General features: G+C 43.7%; 2 protein-coding genes across 6 annotated transcripts in view; one reads left to right on the forward strand and one right to left on the reverse strand.

Annotated features, from left to right (window-relative positions):
* LOC119025013 (secretion-regulating guanine nucleotide exchange factor-like) overlaps positions 1 to 21,478 on the forward strand; it is a 37,991-nt gene that overhangs the window by 6,778 nt on the left and 9,735 nt on the right. The window contains exons 11-12 of the mRNA XM_037108287.1: positions 8,614 to 8,741; positions 20,335 to 20,449. Of these exons, the coding sequence (XP_036964182.1) occupies positions 8,614 to 8,741; positions 20,335 to 20,449 (243 nt within the window). The remainder of the gene's footprint in view (positions 1 to 8,613; positions 8,742 to 20,334; positions 20,450 to 21,478) is intronic.
* On the reverse strand, positions 9 to 17,476 carry kcnc1b (potassium voltage-gated channel, Shaw-related subfamily, member 1b). Of its 5 annotated transcripts, XM_037108290.1 has the most exons (5): positions 15,747 to 17,470; positions 10,324 to 11,239; positions 9,533 to 9,706; positions 5,740 to 5,776; positions 9 to 1,292 (listed from the first exon to the last, which is right to left on the reverse strand). In XM_037108290.1, the coding sequence occupies exons 1-5, from the start codon at positions 16,308 to 16,310 to the stop codon at positions 1,244 to 1,246; spliced, it is 1,740 nt and encodes a 579-aa protein (XP_036964185.1). In that variant the 5' UTR covers positions 16,311 to 17,470; the 3' UTR covers positions 9 to 1,243. The 5 variants fall into 5 exon arrangements, with proteins under 5 accessions (XP_036964185.1, XP_036964186.1, XP_036964184.1 ...); XM_037108291.1 differs by lacking the exon at positions 5,740 to 5,776 and having other exon boundaries at positions 15,747 to 17,469; XM_037108289.1 differs by lacking the exon at positions 9 to 1,292 and having other exon boundaries at positions 5,386 to 5,776.

Genomic DNA, 21,478 nt, shown 5'->3' on the forward strand with positions numbered 1-21,478 from the left:
AGTGTATTCTCTAAAAAAGTTCCTGTGCATTCTCTTTTGTATGTTATTTTCAAAAACTGCCCTGTTGCAAGAAAATAGATAAGCATAAACATCTGACAACATAGCACACAGCTGCACTGAAAAGGTACATATAAGAAGAGAGAAATTAAGCAGAAATAGTTCAGACTCGAGAGGCTCCACTTTGGCCTGACATGCCTCTTAACTGCATAAAGTAAAAGAGAATACACGTAGGTGAACTATTTCAAGTCATCCTCCCCTTTGTAGCAGAGCATTAGTAAGAGAACTGTCTAATACGTTGCAGTTAAACATCAGTGTGAAATATTAATCCTTCTGGTAATGCTGTAGAGGATTTCTGAGGTCAGCTCATTGCTTTGTGGCCTTTGCATCAGGAAGTAATTACAGCACGGATAGATGGGTATCACTGACAGAAGCAATTACCAGAACAGGCCTGTAAAAGGGCTGAATTAACCACACACACATTTACAGGCATGTTTTTCCAGTTTGGAGAGCAGTCTCCCTTTATCGACGTAAGAACAGGACATAGACGTTGCAATCTTTCGATCGTGAATTGTCATCAGGCTTAGCAAGATATGAAAAGTGCTTTTATTCTTTCCAAGCTTGCCAAAAGTCTCCAGACCTCCTATAGTGACATACTTCCTCTATAAAACATTTTGGAAGTAAAATCTTTCACATTAAATTTTGAACAGCGACCCAGTTTTTTTTTTCCCAACATCAGCTTGAATATAAATATGCCAGATGAACATTGAAGCACAAGCACAGGGCTCCATTGTAGAGGAAATGCTGGACATTGTGTCTATCCACATTCAAAGTTCTGACCAATTTGTTTTACTGGGATGCCTTTATGATAAAGCCACTGGTGACGCAGGCTGTCCGTCATAATGACAGGTCCCACAAAGCACCGCTCTGTGCTTTCAGAAGTTCAGTTATGTGATGAGAAAGCAGGAGCAGCCGAGGGAGAGCTCGTGAACCTCATGTACCTTGTTCCTGCACCATGACTCTCCTCTTTTCCTCCTGTCTTGAGCGAGGTGGCAGGAGCAATGAAATAGCAAAACAGGATTGGAAGCAGAGACCTGAGTGCTGCTATTTCTGGTGCTGAAGTAGGTCAGGCGGAAAGGAACGGAGAGCACTGCATGCTGCTCATGATATCTGTTGCCTGCTCAACACTTGCCCATTTGCACCTGAGGAGGTGCTCCTCGTCATGTATGAAATTCATCATCGGTGGTCAGAGGTGGGCGATAGGCCAAAGACGCTGTGGGCACAGCTCATCCAATCTGGGGAAAGATTGTTGTTAATGTGAACATTTTGAACTGAACAGGTACGTATGAGGACAGACACCTTAGATCAGATCCTGTTTTATCTTGTACCTGTAGTATAATAGTGTAAGGCAAGCTAAAAAAAAAAAAAATCGACTTCTGCAATCGTGTTGCTGTGGTGTTGTTAAATAGGTGTGAGATTTTTAACTGTCGACTGTAAAACCAAATGCCAGGGGCTTGTTTACAAGGAAATGGCTTTTGGTTGAGGGTCTTGATTTTGATCCTTTTGTTGTGCCGAATATTGCGCGGGCACTTAGTTGCCATGGAAACACTGATGTGCTGTACTCCAGTCAGTGAGTCCATGAATTAAGCACAGTACCAAAATAAGGCTTTTTCCCTAAAGAACGGAACGTTTCAACACATTAAGCTCTTGTGTAAATGACATGTTTACTTAATAATCAAAGATGCAGACTAGTGCAGTCAATTTATAAACACATGCAGTATCTTAGATCAGTGTGTCTGTATTACAAAAAGCCCTATCTGGCAGAACGTCACTGACATAAGCTGCTTGGTGTGATATCTCGGTTTGTTAACTGGCATAAACACATGTGTCACATGGGCGAATCGAAATCTTTTGATGCCGAGCCGGAAACACAGAGACAAAGAAACCCCCCGATGAAATAAATGAAAAGACGGCATGAGAGACACACAGCTGCAGGATGGGGAAAGCTTGAAGATGTGTTACCCTTGAGAAAGCAAGCTCGCTTCTGTTGCCATGGCGACGCAGCCTATTAGGTAACTGTGTTGCCATGGCACGTGTCTCCTCGGTGATGCGGACCTGACCACACCCACCAACACCTCACCAGCTGTGAGGAGCAGGGAGGCTTTATTACTGGCTGTGTGTCAGTCTTGGGAACAGAGAGGCTGTGTGTGTGTGTTCGTGTGTGATTGCGTGTTTTCTGTCCTCTGCACCCAGACTTTATTTATTCTCTCCAAGCTCCTAATTTTAATCCTACACGGTACAGTGCTGCAGCCCTGTCTCTCTCCTGTCAGCTCCACTGACCCATGACCCCTCTCCTTTTCAGGGGGGTGTCTCCTCTCCTGGGGCTGGAACGAACACGGAATGTGTGGAGACGGTTCACAGACCGACGTCTTTCAGCCACAGCTGGTTTCTGGTCTCAGACCTCTTCTGATTGGCTGTGGAGCCGGACACTCTATGGCAGTGTGCGCTGCGACGACGGACTCGAGACAAAATTCTGCAATGACTCCAGTTGAGTAGTAGCTGAGCAAAAACATTTTATTTATTCAGCATAAGGCAATCAGAGACTAGAAGAACAGAATTAATTCACATATTTCTGACTGATTTAGTGGTTTATTGGTGCAAAGGCCACATATCTGTGATTATTTGAAGTGCCTTTGAACATACAGTAACTTTCACCTTCCAGTAGGCCAGATAAGCTCCTTCAAAAGGTCAGACTTCAAACTGCAGTTGTCATAAATACTGTTGTGTGGTTGCACACAGGCTGAGTTATGTTACATGTGGACAGAGGCCATCATTTCTCTGACCAGCCCATCACTTTGATGGACACGATCGGGGCCAGTGGCTTTGCAGGAAATGGCCGGGCCTATGGCGCCTGGTCCACCTGCCATGATCGTCTTCTGTTATGGATCATGTGAAGGATTGGCTACACTGGTGCTATACCTCCATCTTCCCATGTCAGCGGTTTTATTGCTGTGATCCTGAGTGTCAGGAGGCAGTCAATCTCCGCACCTCATACTAAAAAAAGATCACTGTGATTTACCACTTACACATAAAGCACAGTATTTTTTTTTCTTTGGCAAGTGTCCAACGCTTATTTCTATTTTTGTCACTCTGTATCGTGTTCTTTGAGGTTCTGTCTGTCTCATTGCACCATTTTCACACTGAACACTGTCTCTTGGGGGAAATTTGTCCGCTGCATTTGACCCAACTTGCATATTTATAAGCTGTGGGCAGTGCAGCAACATGGGACCAACTGCAGGTCTGAAGCCAGGACTGTAGTCAAGGGCAATGGCAGGACTCAGGATGGCTCATGGATCATGTCTCTGCAATCATTTACGTATTTAGTTTAAAGAGTTTATTCCCAGTTAGGCTTTATGCAAATTAAGTATAAAAAAGAACATCTGTGTCACTGAAACTATGCATTAATGAAAGTTAATGAGCTTTTACCTTGTTTATTTTGAAAAAAATAAATCAACACTCGTTGAAAAATGATAATTTCTGTGTTTTTGTTTATTTATCACTATTTATTGTACAAGCCTGAACTGTATTGGTCAAAAAAGACACAAAAAATCCCTAAACAACAAACCAATCAAAAACGATCACTGAACACCTTATTGAGATAACTAACCACAAAATACAGTGTTCAAAACACACACTCTGAAATCTCACTAGACGGCAGACATTAGTTGCCTCTCATTTGTGTTATTGTTTCAGTTTAATGTTAACAGTTGTATTTTTTTTTTATTCCGTGTCGGACATTGACGAGCACACTGCCTCCCCCATTTATGCTCAGCTCTGTTGGCAGATTCAAAATCTGCTGTGCCTGACTGCACACAGATCTCTGAAGGTTGTTGGCAGTGTGTTTGCAGTTGTTTGGTAAAAAAGTTGGTCCCTTCTCACTAACTTTTCCACACAAACAGTGAAGCTGTACTTTGTACTCAACGACTCTCCTGCAGGTTTTTAGTTACACTCTCATTACTTGCCTTCAGAAGCTGATCCATGCATGGGTCCTTATTGTTTCTGTGTGCTTTTTGAAAACTGAATCAACGCTTGTTTTCAATGGCTGGTGACTGATGGCTAATCTAAAATAAGATGTACATTAATTCATCATCTTGGCTGAACTTTACCAACATGATGAATGATAAGATCAATTTGCATAACATAGGCACTTGTCCGGTTTGATGTGAATAATGTTTTGGCATTGGTTAGTATTACATACTAATATACCAATTTGCATGTGTGCAGAAAAAGAATAATAATCCAATTCTACATGATTGTCAATTAAAAAGTTCTATCGAATAATTCATGTCTGACCTGTGGTATGAGTTAATGTATTTTATATATAAACTGTCTTTTTATATATACACTTTTTAATCAAAGTGTAGCTACATATGAATATATATCACCATTCCTATAATTAATTCATTTTGTACTAATTTATTACCAGTTGCTAACAGCATGCTTTAACATTTTAATGCCTCATTAAAGAATAAGTTAACCCAAACATTTTAATTCAGTCTATATTAATTCACCCTAATGCTGATGCAAAGTACGTGGAGTCACGTTGTCCTCCAAACATCCCGGTCTGATCTGTGAGCTCAGAGCACGAGGAGGAGCGTTGTGTCTACACTGCTGGCACACGAGCTTTGAAATGCAACAGGATGGGGCTAGCCGCTTAGCATGCTAAGTTAAGGAGATATCTCTGCAACGCAGTACATAATGTCAAAGCTGTTATTTCTTCACATTTGATTGATAATCTTTGTTTATTTTTTTTAAGTTTTCAACTGAAATTCTTACATATTGTATTTTTTAAAACAAGTCCCCATCCACCTCAGATGTTTAAAAGAATGCCACGACACTGTTTTGCTGTGAAGCTTCAGAAAAGTTTTGTGAATTACAAAACTTTGAAACTTTTACAAAATTACGAATTACGAAATTTCCCTCTTGGGAACTTTCCATCGTCATGAGGGTGAGTCGATAATGACTTAGTTTTTCATTGTTGGTTGAACTTATCGTTTAATACAAGTTAAGAGTTGTATTTTTTGAGTATGATGATCCTTTTCTTTAATTTTTTTTTTGTGGATGTTATCTCTTTGATGCCTAAAAACATATCAAAGGAATGTAAAAAGTCCACTGGTGCAAAACAGTGCAAAAGTCTACAAAGATGTGACCATGACAGTGCAAAGATCATTTGTAATTGTTTTGTCTTCAGTGGCCTGACTGATGTGACACGTGACAGTTGGCTGTTTTTTTTTTGTTTTTTTTTTTGTTTGTTTTTGCTGGAGGGGTTAGGCAGGAAGGGAGGGCGGGGCGGGTGTTGTGATTAAGATCGGAGCAACATTTTTTTTTCTTTCAACAGAAGAAGCACACAGATATTTGATGATCACTCAGAAACATCGGTACACACAACTTGAGCACACATAAAAGCGTATTTACAGCACTGGCACACACCAAAGAATAGGCACACAAAATTACAACACAGTAACCAGTCACAGATACTGAGCTACATAAGGCTTGACAACAAAAACTTCCTCAGTGCTACATCTATGCTGAGTTTGTGATGTACAGGTTGTCACTGTCACACCCATTTAAAAATACTAAGTAATACACACAACAATGCTACAGGACTATCAGGTGGGTGATGGGCCATTATGGGTCATACACATAGTGGTTGGTACACCATGGTTCATAACACAAACTGACTCTGTTGGTTGTCTGCTCCGGTGCTGTCGCTGGGTCTCTATAAACATATAAAAAAAACAATAACAAAAATAAATTATTACACAAATTATGTATAATGGTGGAAATGATGGCGATGATGGATACCTCTGGAGGTTGCGGGGGGAGAGGTGAGAAATGACACTAGCTTGGAGAGTAAAGAAAATGTGCTCCGTTAGTTCCTCATGGTAGACCACGGGTTTACCATGTATTTCCCATGCTTAGCCAAGGCATCAGACAACGATGTACTGTCTGTGTGCAGAGGTTGGACTCTTAGTCGGTTAATAAACATGCCCCAATCATGCTGCGCTCTACAGGTTGATGTACAGTAGTTCGGTCATTGTCATGCGTTTGTATACTTTGCGTCATGCTCTTACAGTCACCTCGTTGTTTTGTTACGCTCTCTTTGACCCGGACACAGGTAGAAAGAGGGTCAAACAGCAGTTGGAGGCACTAGCTGTGAGCTAGTGGGAAAGGAAGGATGTATGTATGCATGTGCTGTTGAATAAAAACGGAGTCTAAATGCTCTTTGTGTATAAAATTTATTTCATGCAAGGACTTATATTTACATATTTTATTTGAATACTTTTCTTGTTGCATAAATGTAAAATACATGCATTTACCTTTCCCCAAGTAGACCCACCTCCCATACTGTGCTGCGTTGTACTTTTTTTTTCTCCCACTTGAATTGCATTAGCATATAATTCACCTGCATCTCTTCACATCAAATCTTCACATGGTGTTTTTTTTTTTCTTTCTTTCTTTTTTTTTTTTTTTGAAATATATAACGTCCATTAATTACCACAAGAGACATGACTCGAAATGTGAAACTCTGCTCGTTCAGAATTAAAAACAAAACTTGGATGAGTTGCTATACTTGTATCTTCTTCTGATTGGTCAACACAAAAATTTGTCAAAGTGCCCTGAAGAATTGTGCATAATAATTGGGACAGGATCAATACATGTAACAGTGACAGTATTGATATTTTAAATCAATAAGACGTACATACTTGCAGGAGCCGTCGTGACATCTCTGGCTGATCATAACTCAATACATTTTTGGCTCTGTAAAGTTGCCTGGTCCCCGTTAATCATATTTGTGCTTTATCATACAAAAGATTTATTGAGATGGGGATTATAAAGTCATAATCTTTCCTTCTTGGATCTATATATTCCTCTGAAGGTTAAATCCTAGTGTGTGTTGACAACAACCAAGAGGGCGTTTTCTACTGTGATTAAGTATATGAGGGTGGTGCAAAAGGTACAAGGTGCACCCTATAAAATAAAGCTTTCGTCACACTGTTATGAGCATGGTATAAAGTGTATTGATGCTACACAGGGAGCACTTATGTAATATCATGTCAATTTTATTACTCGCTTTTACTTTGCCTCACCAGGTATGAAGGCACCGTTGTTGTTGTTTTCTATAAATTGTGAGCCTTAATTTAGGCGTCACAGCAGTAATAGAAGTTGCTGCAGACTACCGATGATATTGAAAAAACTACCAGTAAATATATTTGTATAAAAACTATTTATGCTCATAACAGCATTAGTTGGCTTTCTGACAGATTGTTCAAGTTAATTGTGTATTTGTTGGAGGCCCCAGTCAAATAAATACAAGAAAATAAATATATGAATTTTTGGGGGAAAGGCAAAGAATGGCAGCTACATAAAAATCTCTGCTATGACTGAGTCTCTTGTAAAGCTGTCTCAAAATGCATAAAGAATGACAAAGCTTTAGAAGCTTTAGAAAGAAAAAGGATTTTTTTTTTCTTACAGGTACTGCGATACAGTTAGCTTCTTGTTGAACATAATTTCTCATGCAGTTCATGCAAATGAACAAACAGATTTAGTTCTGTTGACATTAGATGTATTCATCACTAGTATCATAGGAATTGTCATCATCTCCATATTGCATTGGACATCATGAACATCAAGATCAAATTTTCTTTCTCTTTTTTTTTTTTTTTTTTTATGGCCACTCAGATAACATCTCGTCTCGTCTGGATTGCACTTTTTCAGAATGGTAACGTCTCTACTTTGCAACGTACAAAGCACTTGAGAGGAGTTCCCTTAACAGCTGGTAGTAATCCCCTTTTGGATATGTTTAAAAGCCATGTAGTGTTAATGTCCAGCATACTGTTAGCAGGGGTTACATCTTGTGGAAATTTCTTTCACAAAGTTGTAAAAAGCAGATGAGATAAAAGTTATTGGCAGAGGAGTATGCGAGATCAAAAGCAACAGAGCAACAGGCAATGATGTAAAACACAAGGAAAGAGTGGGTTTAGCCTGTGGTCGTAGTACAACAGTGCTTTGTCTGCAACTGAGGTGACCCATGCAGAGTGGCATGTGCCAATGTTTTCTAGTCTAGGATATGATGACACACCCAAGGAGAACACTTGGGAAGCTTGAGTATAAGCACAGTTGAGATACAGTTTTTTTTCTCTTTTTTTTTTCAGAAAAATAAAAATAAAATAGAAAATGAAAAATAAGCAGGAGCGAAGGCAAGTGTCAAAGCAAAAATATTTGACAGGAAAGATAAGGAGGAGGAGTGTGGACTGGCCTTCCAATGGCATTGTGTCTGCTACTCAACCATGCTACATAATGGATGGGATGGGAGAATGTGAGTGCTGCATTAGACAGGGTGGGCTGCAGGGCAGGGCGGACACTGAGGACACTCCAGAGGCATCCCCGCTCATGCCAGACATGCTGTTAAGGCTCCAAGGCTTTTCATAACCTTCAGTTGAAAAACAGAGAACGTTCTGAGTACACTGCAGCACTGAATCCATGACAAAATGTTTTGGTAGCTCCTCACTGGTAAATACTACACCTGTTGCTTTCTTGTTTTTGTCTCCAAAGAAACAGGTCAACACAGACTTGAGACAGATTATTATTCTCCATGCATTGAGTGCATCAGGAGTACAACAGCATGCACCGGGTGGTACTGGAATGGTTTCGGAGTAGAACACTATAAAAGACTTGAAAAGGTAGGCACCTCAGGTAGGGAATGTTTTTCTCAGCTACAGGTAGAATTTCATACTGTACGCCATTAGTTGTTAATGTGCTGGCTGCACACAACAAGGAATGTTTTTTTTTTTTTGTAGATTAATACTTTTAGAAAAAAAAAAGGGTTTAATCTTGTTATTAAATTGTAAAAATCAGTAAATTAGAATTTGGCTCTCCATCAGCCTTCCTCCATTTGTGTTGTGCTCCTTCACCATACTGATAGCACCCATCAGCAAGACACTTCATGCACCGTTATGGTCAAGAGGAATGTTCTCATAAGTCAGGATCCTGCATGGTATTAATCATTAAAACACATATACATACATGGTACACGCATAGCACATAAATACTTTCTCGTAGGCATGTAAGACAACACGTTCTAGATCATATAAATCTCGAAAATAGCTTTCTTACTTGTAAATAAATAGGGCTATTACATTATGCATGGTATCAAAAAATATATTATGTCGATGTGGACAATTAGAATGGACATTTGTGGTGATTGTGCTTGGCCTGAACAGATGTGACTTAGAATATATACAATTCCCAAAGGGATGACTGAGGAGAAGCAGCTGCTGTGAACGTGTGCCATAAGAGGTTTGTAGTTGTGTGTGTGTGTGTGTGTGTGTGTGTGTGTGCATGTTTGTGTGTGCCTGTGAAAAACTGAGGCGTAACACTCAGCAAAGAGGGGTGAAAAGGAGCGTGTCCTGTCTACGGTCTACAGGGTGTCAGTGTCTTACGGGGGCCTGTGATTGGCTGTTACTGTACGTACCCCTCCTCACTCTGCCCCCTGTGTGGTTGGGGCGTTCAGCAGTGGTGACCAGGAAACAGGGCCGCTCTCTCTCGCCAGGACTGAAGATTTCCTCTGGAGATATGGCCTGGTCTATATGAGGGCAATCTTCGTTGGCCAGAGCTGCGTTAGCTGCCTCGCCGTTCAGCTTGGAATCTTAAAGCACCACGATAAAGATACAAAAAGGAAAAAAAAAAAAAAAAACAGACAAGAGAGTCGCGTTTTTCAGAAGTGAAGCGCTACATTTCTTTTAATATATCTTCAGGTTTTCACGTAGGGATCAACTTATAACCACTGTACGTGTTGTATAGCTTCTGTGTTTGTCTTGCGTTCTGTTGCTCTGTTTGTTTTGGGGCACAAACGGTATCAGAGGTCAATATAATGTTTGCCAGCAGAGGAATTCAAGAAGGAAATCAAGTGACTCTGCTTGCATGATGTTAGGATTACAAATGCATGATGATTACAGACGCTCGGTTAGTCTTAAGAGAGAGGAGGAGTGAATCACTGAATTAAGAAGTACAAAATCAATAGCAGGATTACTCACAGTCCCTCTATTCTCCTGCCCAGAGTAAAATATGCTTTTCATCACATATTTTATTGATTGTTTTTCAGTGGGAAACTCATTTGTTTAATCTCATGCCTGAATCCTCAGCTAATTGAAGTGTGGGAACAGACAAACAATGAAACAGTGGAGTAGTGATGCGTCTGCCTCGGGAGGACAACAGGAGTGGTGAGACAACAATTCGTTTTTTAAAATTTTTTTTGTTTCTTACCTTGAAACTTTATCTCGAAAACGTCGTCATGGGGGATGGGGCTCTGAGGTTGCGAGCTGATGCTTGACTTACAGAAGTTCGGAGAACCGGGTTGGGGTGCCCGGGGGATGTGCCTGTTCTTTTTCTTTGGTAGTTTCTGTTTTGCCATGGCCAGCGAGTAATACATTCCAAAGTTGTTGACAATCACAGGGACGGGCATGGCGATGGTCAGCACACCCGCCAGGGCGCAGAGGGCTCCCACCAGCATACCAGAGGTCGTCTGAGGGTACATGTCTCCATATCCGAGGGTGGTCATGGTCACCACGGCCCACCAGAATCCGATCGGGATGTTCTTGAAGTGCGTGTGCTCGCTGGCTCGAGGGTCGTTGGGGTTAGCTCCGATTCGTTCAGCGTAGTAGATCATAGTAGCAAAGATGAGGACACCGAGAGCGAGGAAGATGATGAGGAGCAGGAACTCGTTGGTGCTGGCCCTCAATGTGTGGCCCAGCACCCTCAGTCCCACGAAGTGACGCGTCAGCTTGAAGATGCGAAGGATCCGAACGAAACGGACCACTCTCAGGAAACCCAGCACGTCCTTAGCTGCCTTTGAGGAGAGCCCGCTGAGGCCCACCTCCAGGTAGAAGGGCAGGATGGCCACAAAGTCGATGATGTTCAGGGCGTTCCGAATGAAGTCAAACTTATTGGGGCAGAAAGTTATTCGCATTAGAAATTCAAACGTGAACCACACCACACACACGCCTTCGATGTAGGTGAGGTAGGCCGCAGTCTCAGTCTCCTGGTAGGTGTGCTCGATGGTGATGTTGTCCACCACCTCCAGCTCGGTGCGGTTGATGATGGGGTTGAAGGCCTCGTGGGTCTCCAGACAGAAGGTGGTGATGGACACCAGAATAAAGAAGAGCGAGGCCAGAGCCACCCACTGAGCAGCAAACACATATAGGGTGCAGACAAAGGGAACAGAAGGGAGAGGGAGGAGGGAGAGGAGGGACAGGGACAGAAATTAATGCAATGTAATCAAGCTTGACGCCCCAGCAGCAATTCTTAGCACGACACAATGCAATTCAATCTATTATCAGAGACGGTGGCTTCTGCTTTGACAGTAACTGTGGCACTGACACACACTCTTTCTCTGTCTCTCCCCCTCTCTCGGCCCTCTCTGTGTCTTGATTCGGACGTGTCACCGTAAAAAAGGGACAATCAATGCGAGCTCGCCGTTCTCGCTTCTCATCCCTCCGCTCCATCTCAAGGTCATGGCATTTCCAAGGATATGCTCCATGCAGAATTACAAAGAGCGAGGCAGCGGAGGGAGCAGACGGGACATTAGTGTCACCCCCCCCTCCGCCTCGACTAAATTTAGCCGGGGCTCTTCCCTTCAGCACTATCACTACAGCAGGTCTTCCTTTACACAAGGTCACACTGTCCAGATGATCACCTCTTGGGAATCCTAGCGAGCTGACCTGTGGACACACTTTCATGAGAAACCCATATTTCCCTTAATGGCGAAAGTGGACTTTAGCCTTCATTACGCATCGATTAGATGATCACATTTCATCACATTTCAGGCTCTGGTATTTCTGATGCATACTACATGGGTGTAACAGATACAGTATTCTTTCCTGGGCATCGATCGCAACCCTGTTCTCGTGTTATCCCTGTGATCGCAGCTTTAGAGTGAGTAGCTCGGGGAAAAACAGCTATATCTTCGACGGGGATCTGAAGTCTACAGATCGGAGTCAGTGGACAAAGGAAGAGTGGATAGCTAATTAATCATCCTATGAATCACAAAATCAGATCAATGGCACAAAGCCATGCGCAAAGTTGTCTTTATAAGAGTAACCGGGCTCTGTAGTGCTCCTCAAACTAATGCACCGTGTTGTTCAGCACCAGGGAGAGGAGTCGGATGGGGGCAAGTCCAGGCACGAGGAAGTCTCACATATATTCCACTGAGCAAAGGAAAAACGCAGCGTCTTTAGTCAAGTCCATTCACAGCGTGTCACTAAGGAAAGGCATGCAGAGCGGGACGGAAAACAGGCCCCTCATCACATCATCTCATCACAGTTCATCGCATTGTGCCGAGGAAATCACTGCTGCTTATGGCCGTCTGCTTCCCATCCACGTTAGCGCGGCAGTCCTGACGGAGACTGTGTCTTAGCAGAGGCCGGCGTACAGCACAGACGTCTGCTCTGTCAGAGGGGCTGTCCTCGTTCCCTGAGACGACTCGCACTGATCGAAGAGGACACGCGCCAGTTTTTGGATGAGCGAGATGAGGAATGATTGCGGTTGGGACATTTTTAGATAGCATGTGAATGATCTTGACGTGTAGACAAAAGGAGCGCTTGACTAAGAGACAACATGCACCTTTGTCAGGCTGATAATGTTCAGCTTTTGTTGGTGTGCGACAGAATTCGTGTCAGTTTCTGAGACGTTAGTAGAGTGTATGCGGTGTTGTTGTATTGGATTGCATAATATTGTTTTGTCCACCCCCTCTACAGTATGTGCTGTACAAAATAACACTTACACACTGGAAAATACAGTAATACGATACAATTCGACCGCACTGAAAACTACAGCAGATTGAAATCAGCAGCAAAGACTGGGTTGCAAACTGGGAGAAGCGGGCAGTTACTTCAGGGCCCAAGACTTTCAGGGGCCTCTAAAAGCCAGAGATTTACTGTCAGCTGGTTTGTGTCGATTTGAATAATTGCAGGTGTGTTTGGGAGCGTCTCCTCCACCTGTATCGGTTCATATCCCTGAATAAATATCACTTAATTACCTTGAACAGCTGGGACTCATTTTTGCTTGGGAAGGGGAACTGAGTTAATCCAGCTCTGTTCACGCCTCATTGATGCAGTATGAACAGATATTTGATATTTTAGGGTTACTGACAGGCATGCCCTACAGATCTGCCTGCCCACATGAAAACATCAAAATGCAGAAAAAGATGCTTGGTTCATTTATAATTATTACATTTCCCACTGATCTCATTTTAGACAATGAAGTTTATTGTGAACTGTAAAATATCCTGCCTCTGTTACATGTCTTTGCCACGGCTCTTTGATAACCACATTTGAAGGAACATTGCAAAAAAAAAAATGCAAATGCATGGTTCACTCTGTAGCGCCACTGGCCCCAAAAATGGAGTATCAGTCGGGCTCTAATTGACAAAAGAGCTGAAACAGCTGGACACTCGATGAGCTGAACTGAAAATTAATTGGTTACAATTTTTGGCAAAAAAGGCCTCAAAGTTAGCCTACCTCTCTGTTTCTTAAATAAGAATGATTTCTGATTGTTTTCCTTTTCTTTGACTGTAAGCTGAAACTCTTTTTCGTTCTGACTGTTTGGAACAGAAAAAGCAGTTTCTTCAGACAGTCATGACACTTTTCTGGCAGAAATGCATCCTTCACTTATTTGACAACAATTGTCAAATATCTTGCTGAAATATTACGGTTGCTAGTCCCCCCTACAAGGTAACATGTGAGAGGGTGAGTGTACATACTTCTATTGGTTCTATTTCTATTCTTTCTGCCTTTCTTTGGTCTTTTTATTTGTGATTCAGTTGATCAACCTGTGACTTGACAACAAGAGACAAGTGGAGAGTAAAAGACTTCTCTTGCTTGCTTTCCTTTCATTATGTTTTCTACCTTCTAGCACGCGTTTTTTTGCTGTGATATACTGTATAATTGAAAAAACAGGCACATAGTAAAATACCTCTAATTATCTTTTGTCAAACCTCTGGTAGCCAATAAAAAAGCAAAATTACATTCTTTTTGTTGTTGCAGCCCTGACGACCAGATACTTGTTGTCATGTTGGCCAGCTCACGCACATCAATTAGCGAGAGAGTTGAAAAACAAACAGCACCATCACTGCCAGCACACGTCAGCGTGATAAAGCCTCTGAGCCACTTTCATGTCGGCCGCTGACGCCTCCTGACACCCTGGCTCTCTGAGCCCTCTGAACATCCCACCCTTCAAACTGTTAAACCGGCGCTGCATCTCGTCAGGGGGATGGCCCCTGTCTGTAAACCATTTGTCTTTGTGAAAGTGAGGAACGGCTCGGCCTCCAGGGGAAGGCTGTTTGCTCCTTATTGGCTAATTCTCCCTGTTGCTGGCAAACCACAGGCCTACAGTGATATGCATTGACAAGGGTTTTTTTTTTTTTTTTTTTTTTCCACAGATGTAGCCACTGAGAACAGAGGCTGTAATTAACTCTGAGGCTCAGTTCTAATTAATCTTCTTGCCTGTCTTGGGTGAGCTCTGTCAATCTTACGCTCTCTGCTTTGTCTGGCTCGCTGCTAAAAGTAGGACACATCTGAGGAGTTTTCTGCTTCGGGATGCACAAGAGTGTGTGTGTCTGTGTGTGTGTGTGTGTGTGTGTGTATGTGTGTTTCTGTGTGTGTTTCTGTGTGTGTCTGTGTGTCTGTGTGTGTGTGTGTATGTGTGTTTCTGTGTGTGTCTGTGTGTGTGTGTGTGTGTGTGTGTGTATGTGTGTTTCTGTGTGTGTTTCTGTGTGTGTCTGTGTGTGTGTGTGTGTGTGTATGTGTGTTTCTGTGTGTGTTTCTGTGTGTGTCTGTGTGTGTGTGTGTGTGTGTATGTGTGTTTCTGTGTGTGTTTCTGTGTGTGTCTGTGTGTGTGTGTCTGTGTGTGTTGGTTAAACCACTTTCACCAGTGCTTGCTGTAAGAGTGAGAACATGTCAATACACTTGACACTTGCTGGATGGGGCCTGATAACTAATTACACCAATCAGTCCGCTACAGCTGTTAAAGCAGCGTGCAGCACAGCGGGCCTGTGTAGGGGCCACAAAACAAAAACATCCGAAGGTGTAAAAGTCATTTTCACCGCCACCATCGAGAAGCATCGCGCCCAGATGGAAAGGTGCCCATGACCACAAAATGTGACTTCTAATGGCAGCCTAATTTTATTTTTTTTTATTTTTGTCTGGAGGCCTGCCACTAAACTTCTGGTGGTGCCAAAGATCTGGTTTCCTAAAGTGCAGCTGACCCATTTAACCACAGAAACAGTCCATGTCCTGGAAAATACCAGCCCAGAGACCTGTGAGAGTGTCTCTACTGCCAGATAGAGGGGGGTGGGAGTGGAGACATGCACTGGAAATGACTGTGACAGATGAGCCCTGTGCTTGATTTGTCCTCCATCTTTCTCAGCGCAGTCACACCCCTGCTGTGCAGAGACCCCCCTCCCTGGGAGGGCAATCTCAAGGTCAACTGAAGCCTCTCTGAACCTCCCACATCCATCCAGTCTTTGTGTCACCATCAGGGGCACAAAAGGCAGACTCATTCACAAACTCAAACCCCCTCCATGTTTCAAACCAGCAGTGAGAGCAATTTGAAAGTGTTTTTTTTTTTTTTTTTTTTTTTTTTTTAAAGCTTCAGCAGGTAAGTAAGCGTCTTAGACTTTAAAGGCTACTCACCCTTGCATATTTAGAGGAGTAAGGGTCCTCGAACAGAGCCCAAACGTACTTCTGCCACCGGCTCCACAGGCTTCCGCTCCTGGCGTCAGGAGTGTCTCCCTGCGCCAGCCTCCTCGTCATCTCATCCACCTCATCGTCGGCGTGCTCCGGCTCCGGCTCCGGATCCTCGTTCGCCAGGTCTAACAGTCCCCCCCCGCCGAAACTATCAAGCGCCTCCTCTGCCTCCCGGTGCTGGCGATAGGTCATCCAGCAGCAGGGCTCCACGTCTGTCTCGTCGATGCCCCAGAAGGCCAGCTCCTCCTCGTACAGGGGCCCGCAGACATCAGCCGGGCAGTGCAGCTTACCTGTCCTGTAGTAGTTGAGGATGTGTGCAAAGACGCCAGGGTGGCGGTCGAAGAAGAATTCCTCGATCTTGGCATCATAGTCAAAGTGGTTGGGCGCATCAGGCTCGGCCAACCAAGACAAGCGGGTGCCAGGTAGGGTGCGCAGGGTGCTGCGGTATGTCTGATGTCTGATCCCTCCCACGTTTATCACAATGCGATCCTTGTCGTCGCTCAGGCCCATTGCGTCCCCTAGGCATTTCTCAGATAAGTTCCCTTCATCTCAAAGGTGAGTCCAGGCGAGCCGCGCGCACCACGCACGGCGGATTCAGACCGAGGGGAGGCAAATTATGTAAGGGAGGGCAGCGCGCAAACAAAAAATACAAAAATAAAATCCCACAACAACCTGTCGTCTCTTCACCAACTATGAGAGAAGCCAGGCTGCATCCCAGGAAACGGACCCGGAGCGTGTCTTCTGCGAGCACCTGCTGTGCCACTGGAGGATCATGAAACGCGTGTAGCTGCCAGACGCACCGGAGGGTTATGGAATCGAAGTCCAAAAAGCGATTGCAGCCAATGGCATCACATTAAGAATGGACGTCACATCGTCGGTAGATCCAAGATGTCGAGATAAAAGGACGCGCACGCTGGCGGTTTTGCCCCCCCGCCGGCGGAACGGACCCGGCTCATCGGGCCGCACGAGTCGCGGTAATTGATCGGACTAAAGTGTCGGAGGGTTTGTGACTTTCACAGCAAGGTGACTGCGGTGGTGCTGAGCGGACAGCGCCTGTCCGAGGACTCGAGTCCCTCCTCTGTTGCTGCCTGCAGACTCACCTCCTTCACACCGACGCTCCTTCTCTCTCTCTCTCTCTCTCTCTCTCTCTCTCTCTCTCTCTCTCTCTCTCTCTCTCTCTCTCCTCTGCGTCTCTCCGACGACCCGCCGCCGCACAACAGCAGCTTCTTTGTCTCAAAACATCCAACAAGCCGAGATGTGACAGGATGGAGATGCTTTTTTTTTTTTTTTTAAATCTTAAAATAATCAGAGGTATGTGTGAGAGAGAGAGTCGACCAACCTCCTTCCAATAATAATTGGGGGGGAAAAAACACGCCCAAACTGTCTGTTATTCACACCAGATGGAGCATGCCCAGTGGAGCTTTGTTAAAAACATCGCATCCTCCAGTGGAAGGTGCTGGTCGAGCTGTCACCGCTGCCCACCTCTTCTTCTTCTTCTTCTTCTTCTTCTTCTTCTTCTTCTTCTTCTTCTTCTTCTTCTTCTTCTTCTTTTTCTTCGCCTTCTTCTCCCTTTCACTTTAACGTCGTAGCCTCGGAGGAGGGGTGGCGGTCAGTCAGTCAGTCTGCGGGAGTTGGTGGGTGGGGGTGTGGGTGGTGGGGGTGCTCGTCGTGCTCACGCACAGCTGGCTGGAGAAGATGTGACCTGGAGCCATGAACGCGCAGATCCGCCCATCGCATTAAAAACAAAAAACCAGTCTGCTCATAGATCTCCCTGATTTATAGATGTCACACCAGCTCGAGGCTTGAATCGACTCCCAGGCGGTGTGTGAACGTGTGTGAGAACGAGGAGGTGATTCTGAAACAATGAATCGGGAGAATTCTTTTTATTTTATTTTTATTTTATTTTATTTTATTTTTATTTTTTGGCGCAACTCTTTGCTGCTGCACTTGATGCGTGAATAAGTAGCTCCCAGTCGGGTGTGATGGGCCAGCAGAGGGCGCTGAAGGCGCAGAGAAAGTGACTCTTGTTAATTAACGTGAGAACTGGAGAAACCTGACAACACATCCCGAACACAGAGAGTTGAACCGTGAAGTGACGACCAAGGACAATCACGACTGTAATGTCTTGTTATCACTGACTTTAAAATTACTTTCTTTCTGTCTTTCTGTCTTTCTTTCTTTGTATTTCCATTATCTCTCGTACTTCTGTCTGTCTTTCTATCTGTTTTTCTTTCTTTCTGTCTGTCTCTTTTTTCTTATTTTCTGTCTGTCTGTCTTTCTGTCTGTCTTTCTTTCTGTCTTTCTGTCTGTCTGTCTTTCTTTCTGTCTGACTCTTTTTTCTGTCAGTCTCTCTGTCTTTTTGTCTTTTCTCTGTCTGTTTCTGTTTTTCTTTTTCTTTCTTTCTTTCTTTCTTTCTTTCTTTCTTTCTTTCTTTCTTTCTTTCTTTCTTTCTTTCTTCCTCTCTGTCTGTCTCTGTCTCTCTCTCTGTTCCTTGGGAATATTCCTGACGTTTCCCCACATTTCCCCTGAATAAACACATTTCTAAACGTTCAGAGGAACAAAACCTGCCTCCCTGCTCGCTCTTGCGTCTGGGGATCTTGTTGTTCCCTCTCCTTCCTCTCTCCTCCTGCCTTCAGCGCTCCAGTCAGCCGGTGGGCAGTTCTCCGTCTCGGTTTTCACTCTTGATTATAAAGGAGGAGTTTGCAGCAGAGAGGCGCTTACACTCCGACTGGCTTGAATAAACTTAAAGTCCTCTGGCAGAGAGACCGTGTGTGTGTGATCTGGGACAGTAGACTCAACCGGCCTGACAAAACTGTTTGATTTGGGTAGAGAGGACGAGCTGATCAAACCTGGCAACATGGCTGTGGCGGGCTGCACGAAATGCATTAAATACATGTTGTTTTTCTTTAATTTTATATTCTGGGTGAGTTGAACTTATTTTACTTTGATTTCTTTCGCTCTTCGCTTTCCTTCAAACTTCCACTCTTCTTAACTCCTCTCCAAACATCTGCACATTTAACCCGCACATCTGTCTGCTTCGAGCTGTTAAATCCTCAGAGGGGACGCACATGGATTCCCGCCCTCGTTGTGATAATTATGAGAAGAGAGCAGCATCAGTAGAAAAGAACAGAGGCAGAGCACTCAAAGATCTTGGCCAGCCATGAGTTGAAACACTCTCACCCTTCATCTTCACTTATTTTCTGGATGACCGAGCTCCAGTGCAAGGTGACTGACAGAGGAGAGAGGAGCCCTTCAGACTGGGTGGGCTTCAGTCTCCTCACTGGGAGAATCCTGCTTTTTTTTTCCTCCAGGATTGTCTCAGATGACTCAGTTAAACTAACTCATATGTGTATTAATTATGTTATCCAGACAGGAAGATGGGAAGTCTGAGGTTGTTTTTGATGGAAAACTGAAGAAACTGCTCCTCAGTTTTGGATGATTTCTTGTTCTGGGGGAGGGGAGAGCCATTCCCCTCTGACATTTCCTTTGTTCCTACCTGGTCACCAGACTGCAGCATTTGCTGCCTCTGAACTTTTTAAGAGCTCAGTAAACACATTTAAAAAATATATAAATATATTTGTACGTTCACAGTACCTACACCCATTTTCTGAAAACGTGATCCCAGTAATGAGAGACGGTTTCCACAGAAGCCTAATGCAGCTGTCAGCCATTCACACTTCACAGCATCACATCAGACTTCCTGCAGATGTTCAGTCCGGTTGCTGACTTGTTTGGGAAATTCCATTTAGTTCATCTGTACCGAGCAGTCGTCTTTTTTTAGATTAGCACAGTATCACCATATCCTGGACGCGCCACACTTGATGGAGTGTTTCCTCTGTTGGTTTTGCTGCTGTGCCTGTCACTGTGAAAACTCTCGGCCCTCTCTTCCTCGTTTTGCTATTTTTCATGTTGAGAATTCAGTTTCCTGTTTCTTTGAGAACAATGGAGGGCACTCATGGCACTAAAAGTGCAGATGACTTGATATAAACACTGGCAGAATGTAAAAGGAGTGTCAGTATGTGAACAAGTTGTTCTGATCCATCAGTAGTTCTGCTCCATCAGCTTTTATAAGACAACACGTTTATCAGGACATTTCTGATTTATCAGAGATTTAATGAAGAGGAGCGATCAGGGGAGGTGAAGTTGAACAACACAGTGCTGGAGAAACAATGACACATTGTTGTGAGGACATGGTCCGTGCTGAAGGTCATCGAGGTGTCAGGATGTCCCTTCGTCACTTCTCTTAAAGGGCAGGGGACGGTTCACTGAGAGCTGGACACGCACACAGAGAGACTTTAGTAGAAAGGTTTGGACACTGATTTGATCTTGTGCCGTCCCTGAAGTCTCAGCGCTCTCTCTTGAAAAAAGTCTTAAAAATTGATAACTACAGGTTTGTTTTAATATTGATGCTACGTCTCTTGTGAATATCAGACATTTTAATGACTCTGATCCTCCCCAACGTTTTATCAAAGTAAAGGAAAAAAAACATGAAAGGAAATAATGAAGGTCTTTTTTTTTTCTCTCCTGGGTGCAGCTGGCCGGGGGTGTGATCTTAGGAGTGGCCCTGTGGCTCCGCCATGACAGTCAAACCAGCAACCTCCTCATACTTCAGTTTGAAGGCCAGCAGGCACCGGGCACCTTCTATATCAGTGAGTATACACCATCGCCTGTAGAGATCTACGGTGACAAAAGTGTGTATGTTCCCTCAGAGCCATTATAAATATGTATTTTGGGAGTTGGTCACTATAGATTTTACTAAAAAGTAGCTTCTTGGTGGTCCAGAAACACCACCACCACCACCACCACCACCATCATCATCATCATCATCATCATCATCATCATCATCATCATCATCATCATCATCGTCATCATCACTTTGTGCTGATATTTAGTAACACATTATTTTAAAGGTGCACCATGTAGATTCGGGGAAGAAATTTTATTCAGAAGACAAAGATTTTCATTGACCAATTTTTTATTTTCTGCGCCTAACATGCCTAGATTAGCAAACTCTCTTTGTTTTCACGACTGGGTCAACTGAACAAATAAACTTGCTAAAGGACAACACAATGTCATACTGTTTATATGTGGCGGACCCCGCCACTTTTCTAGCTTCCAGCAGTGTTCTTGTGACCTTAATGTCCTCTGGGAACAGCTTGGAGATTGTATTACTACCGCTTTGATATTGTAAATGGTAAAATTCAGAGTTTAAATTTCTTCTCCAAGCCCACACAGTACAATCTACTATAATACAACAAACTATGTCAACTATTTATTACAGAGCTACTTAAAATATCATTCTTGATAATCGTTCCACCTCCTTTAAATTGCTACATCATCACATTGTGCCCCTGTTTCCTCATCTCGTACTCACCACGTTTACCACATGACGGGAAGCTCCCTGTTAGCAGAGAGATGACAGTTCAATTCATAGAAATACCTGTGTTTCACACCCAGTAGGGACCGTGTGAGTAATGTCCAGAAATAGTAGGAAAGGAGCGGCCTCTAAGAAAAGCGCAGGAAACAGGACCTGCGTAAATCCGCCGCACGACTTAAGAGTGGCACAGCCGGCGTCCACACCTCAGTGTTTTTACTCACTGTCACTCTGACACTGACGATTGCAGGCTGGAGGTGACGTTCTCTAAATCAGATCAACATTCATGTTTACGACGTCAGAA

Source organism: Acanthopagrus latus, chromosome 8 (assembly GCF_904848185.1).
Source record: "Acanthopagrus latus isolate v.2019 chromosome 8, fAcaLat1.1, whole genome shotgun sequence".
Taxonomy (NCBI): Eukaryota; Metazoa; Chordata; class Actinopteri; order Spariformes; family Sparidae; genus Acanthopagrus; species Acanthopagrus latus.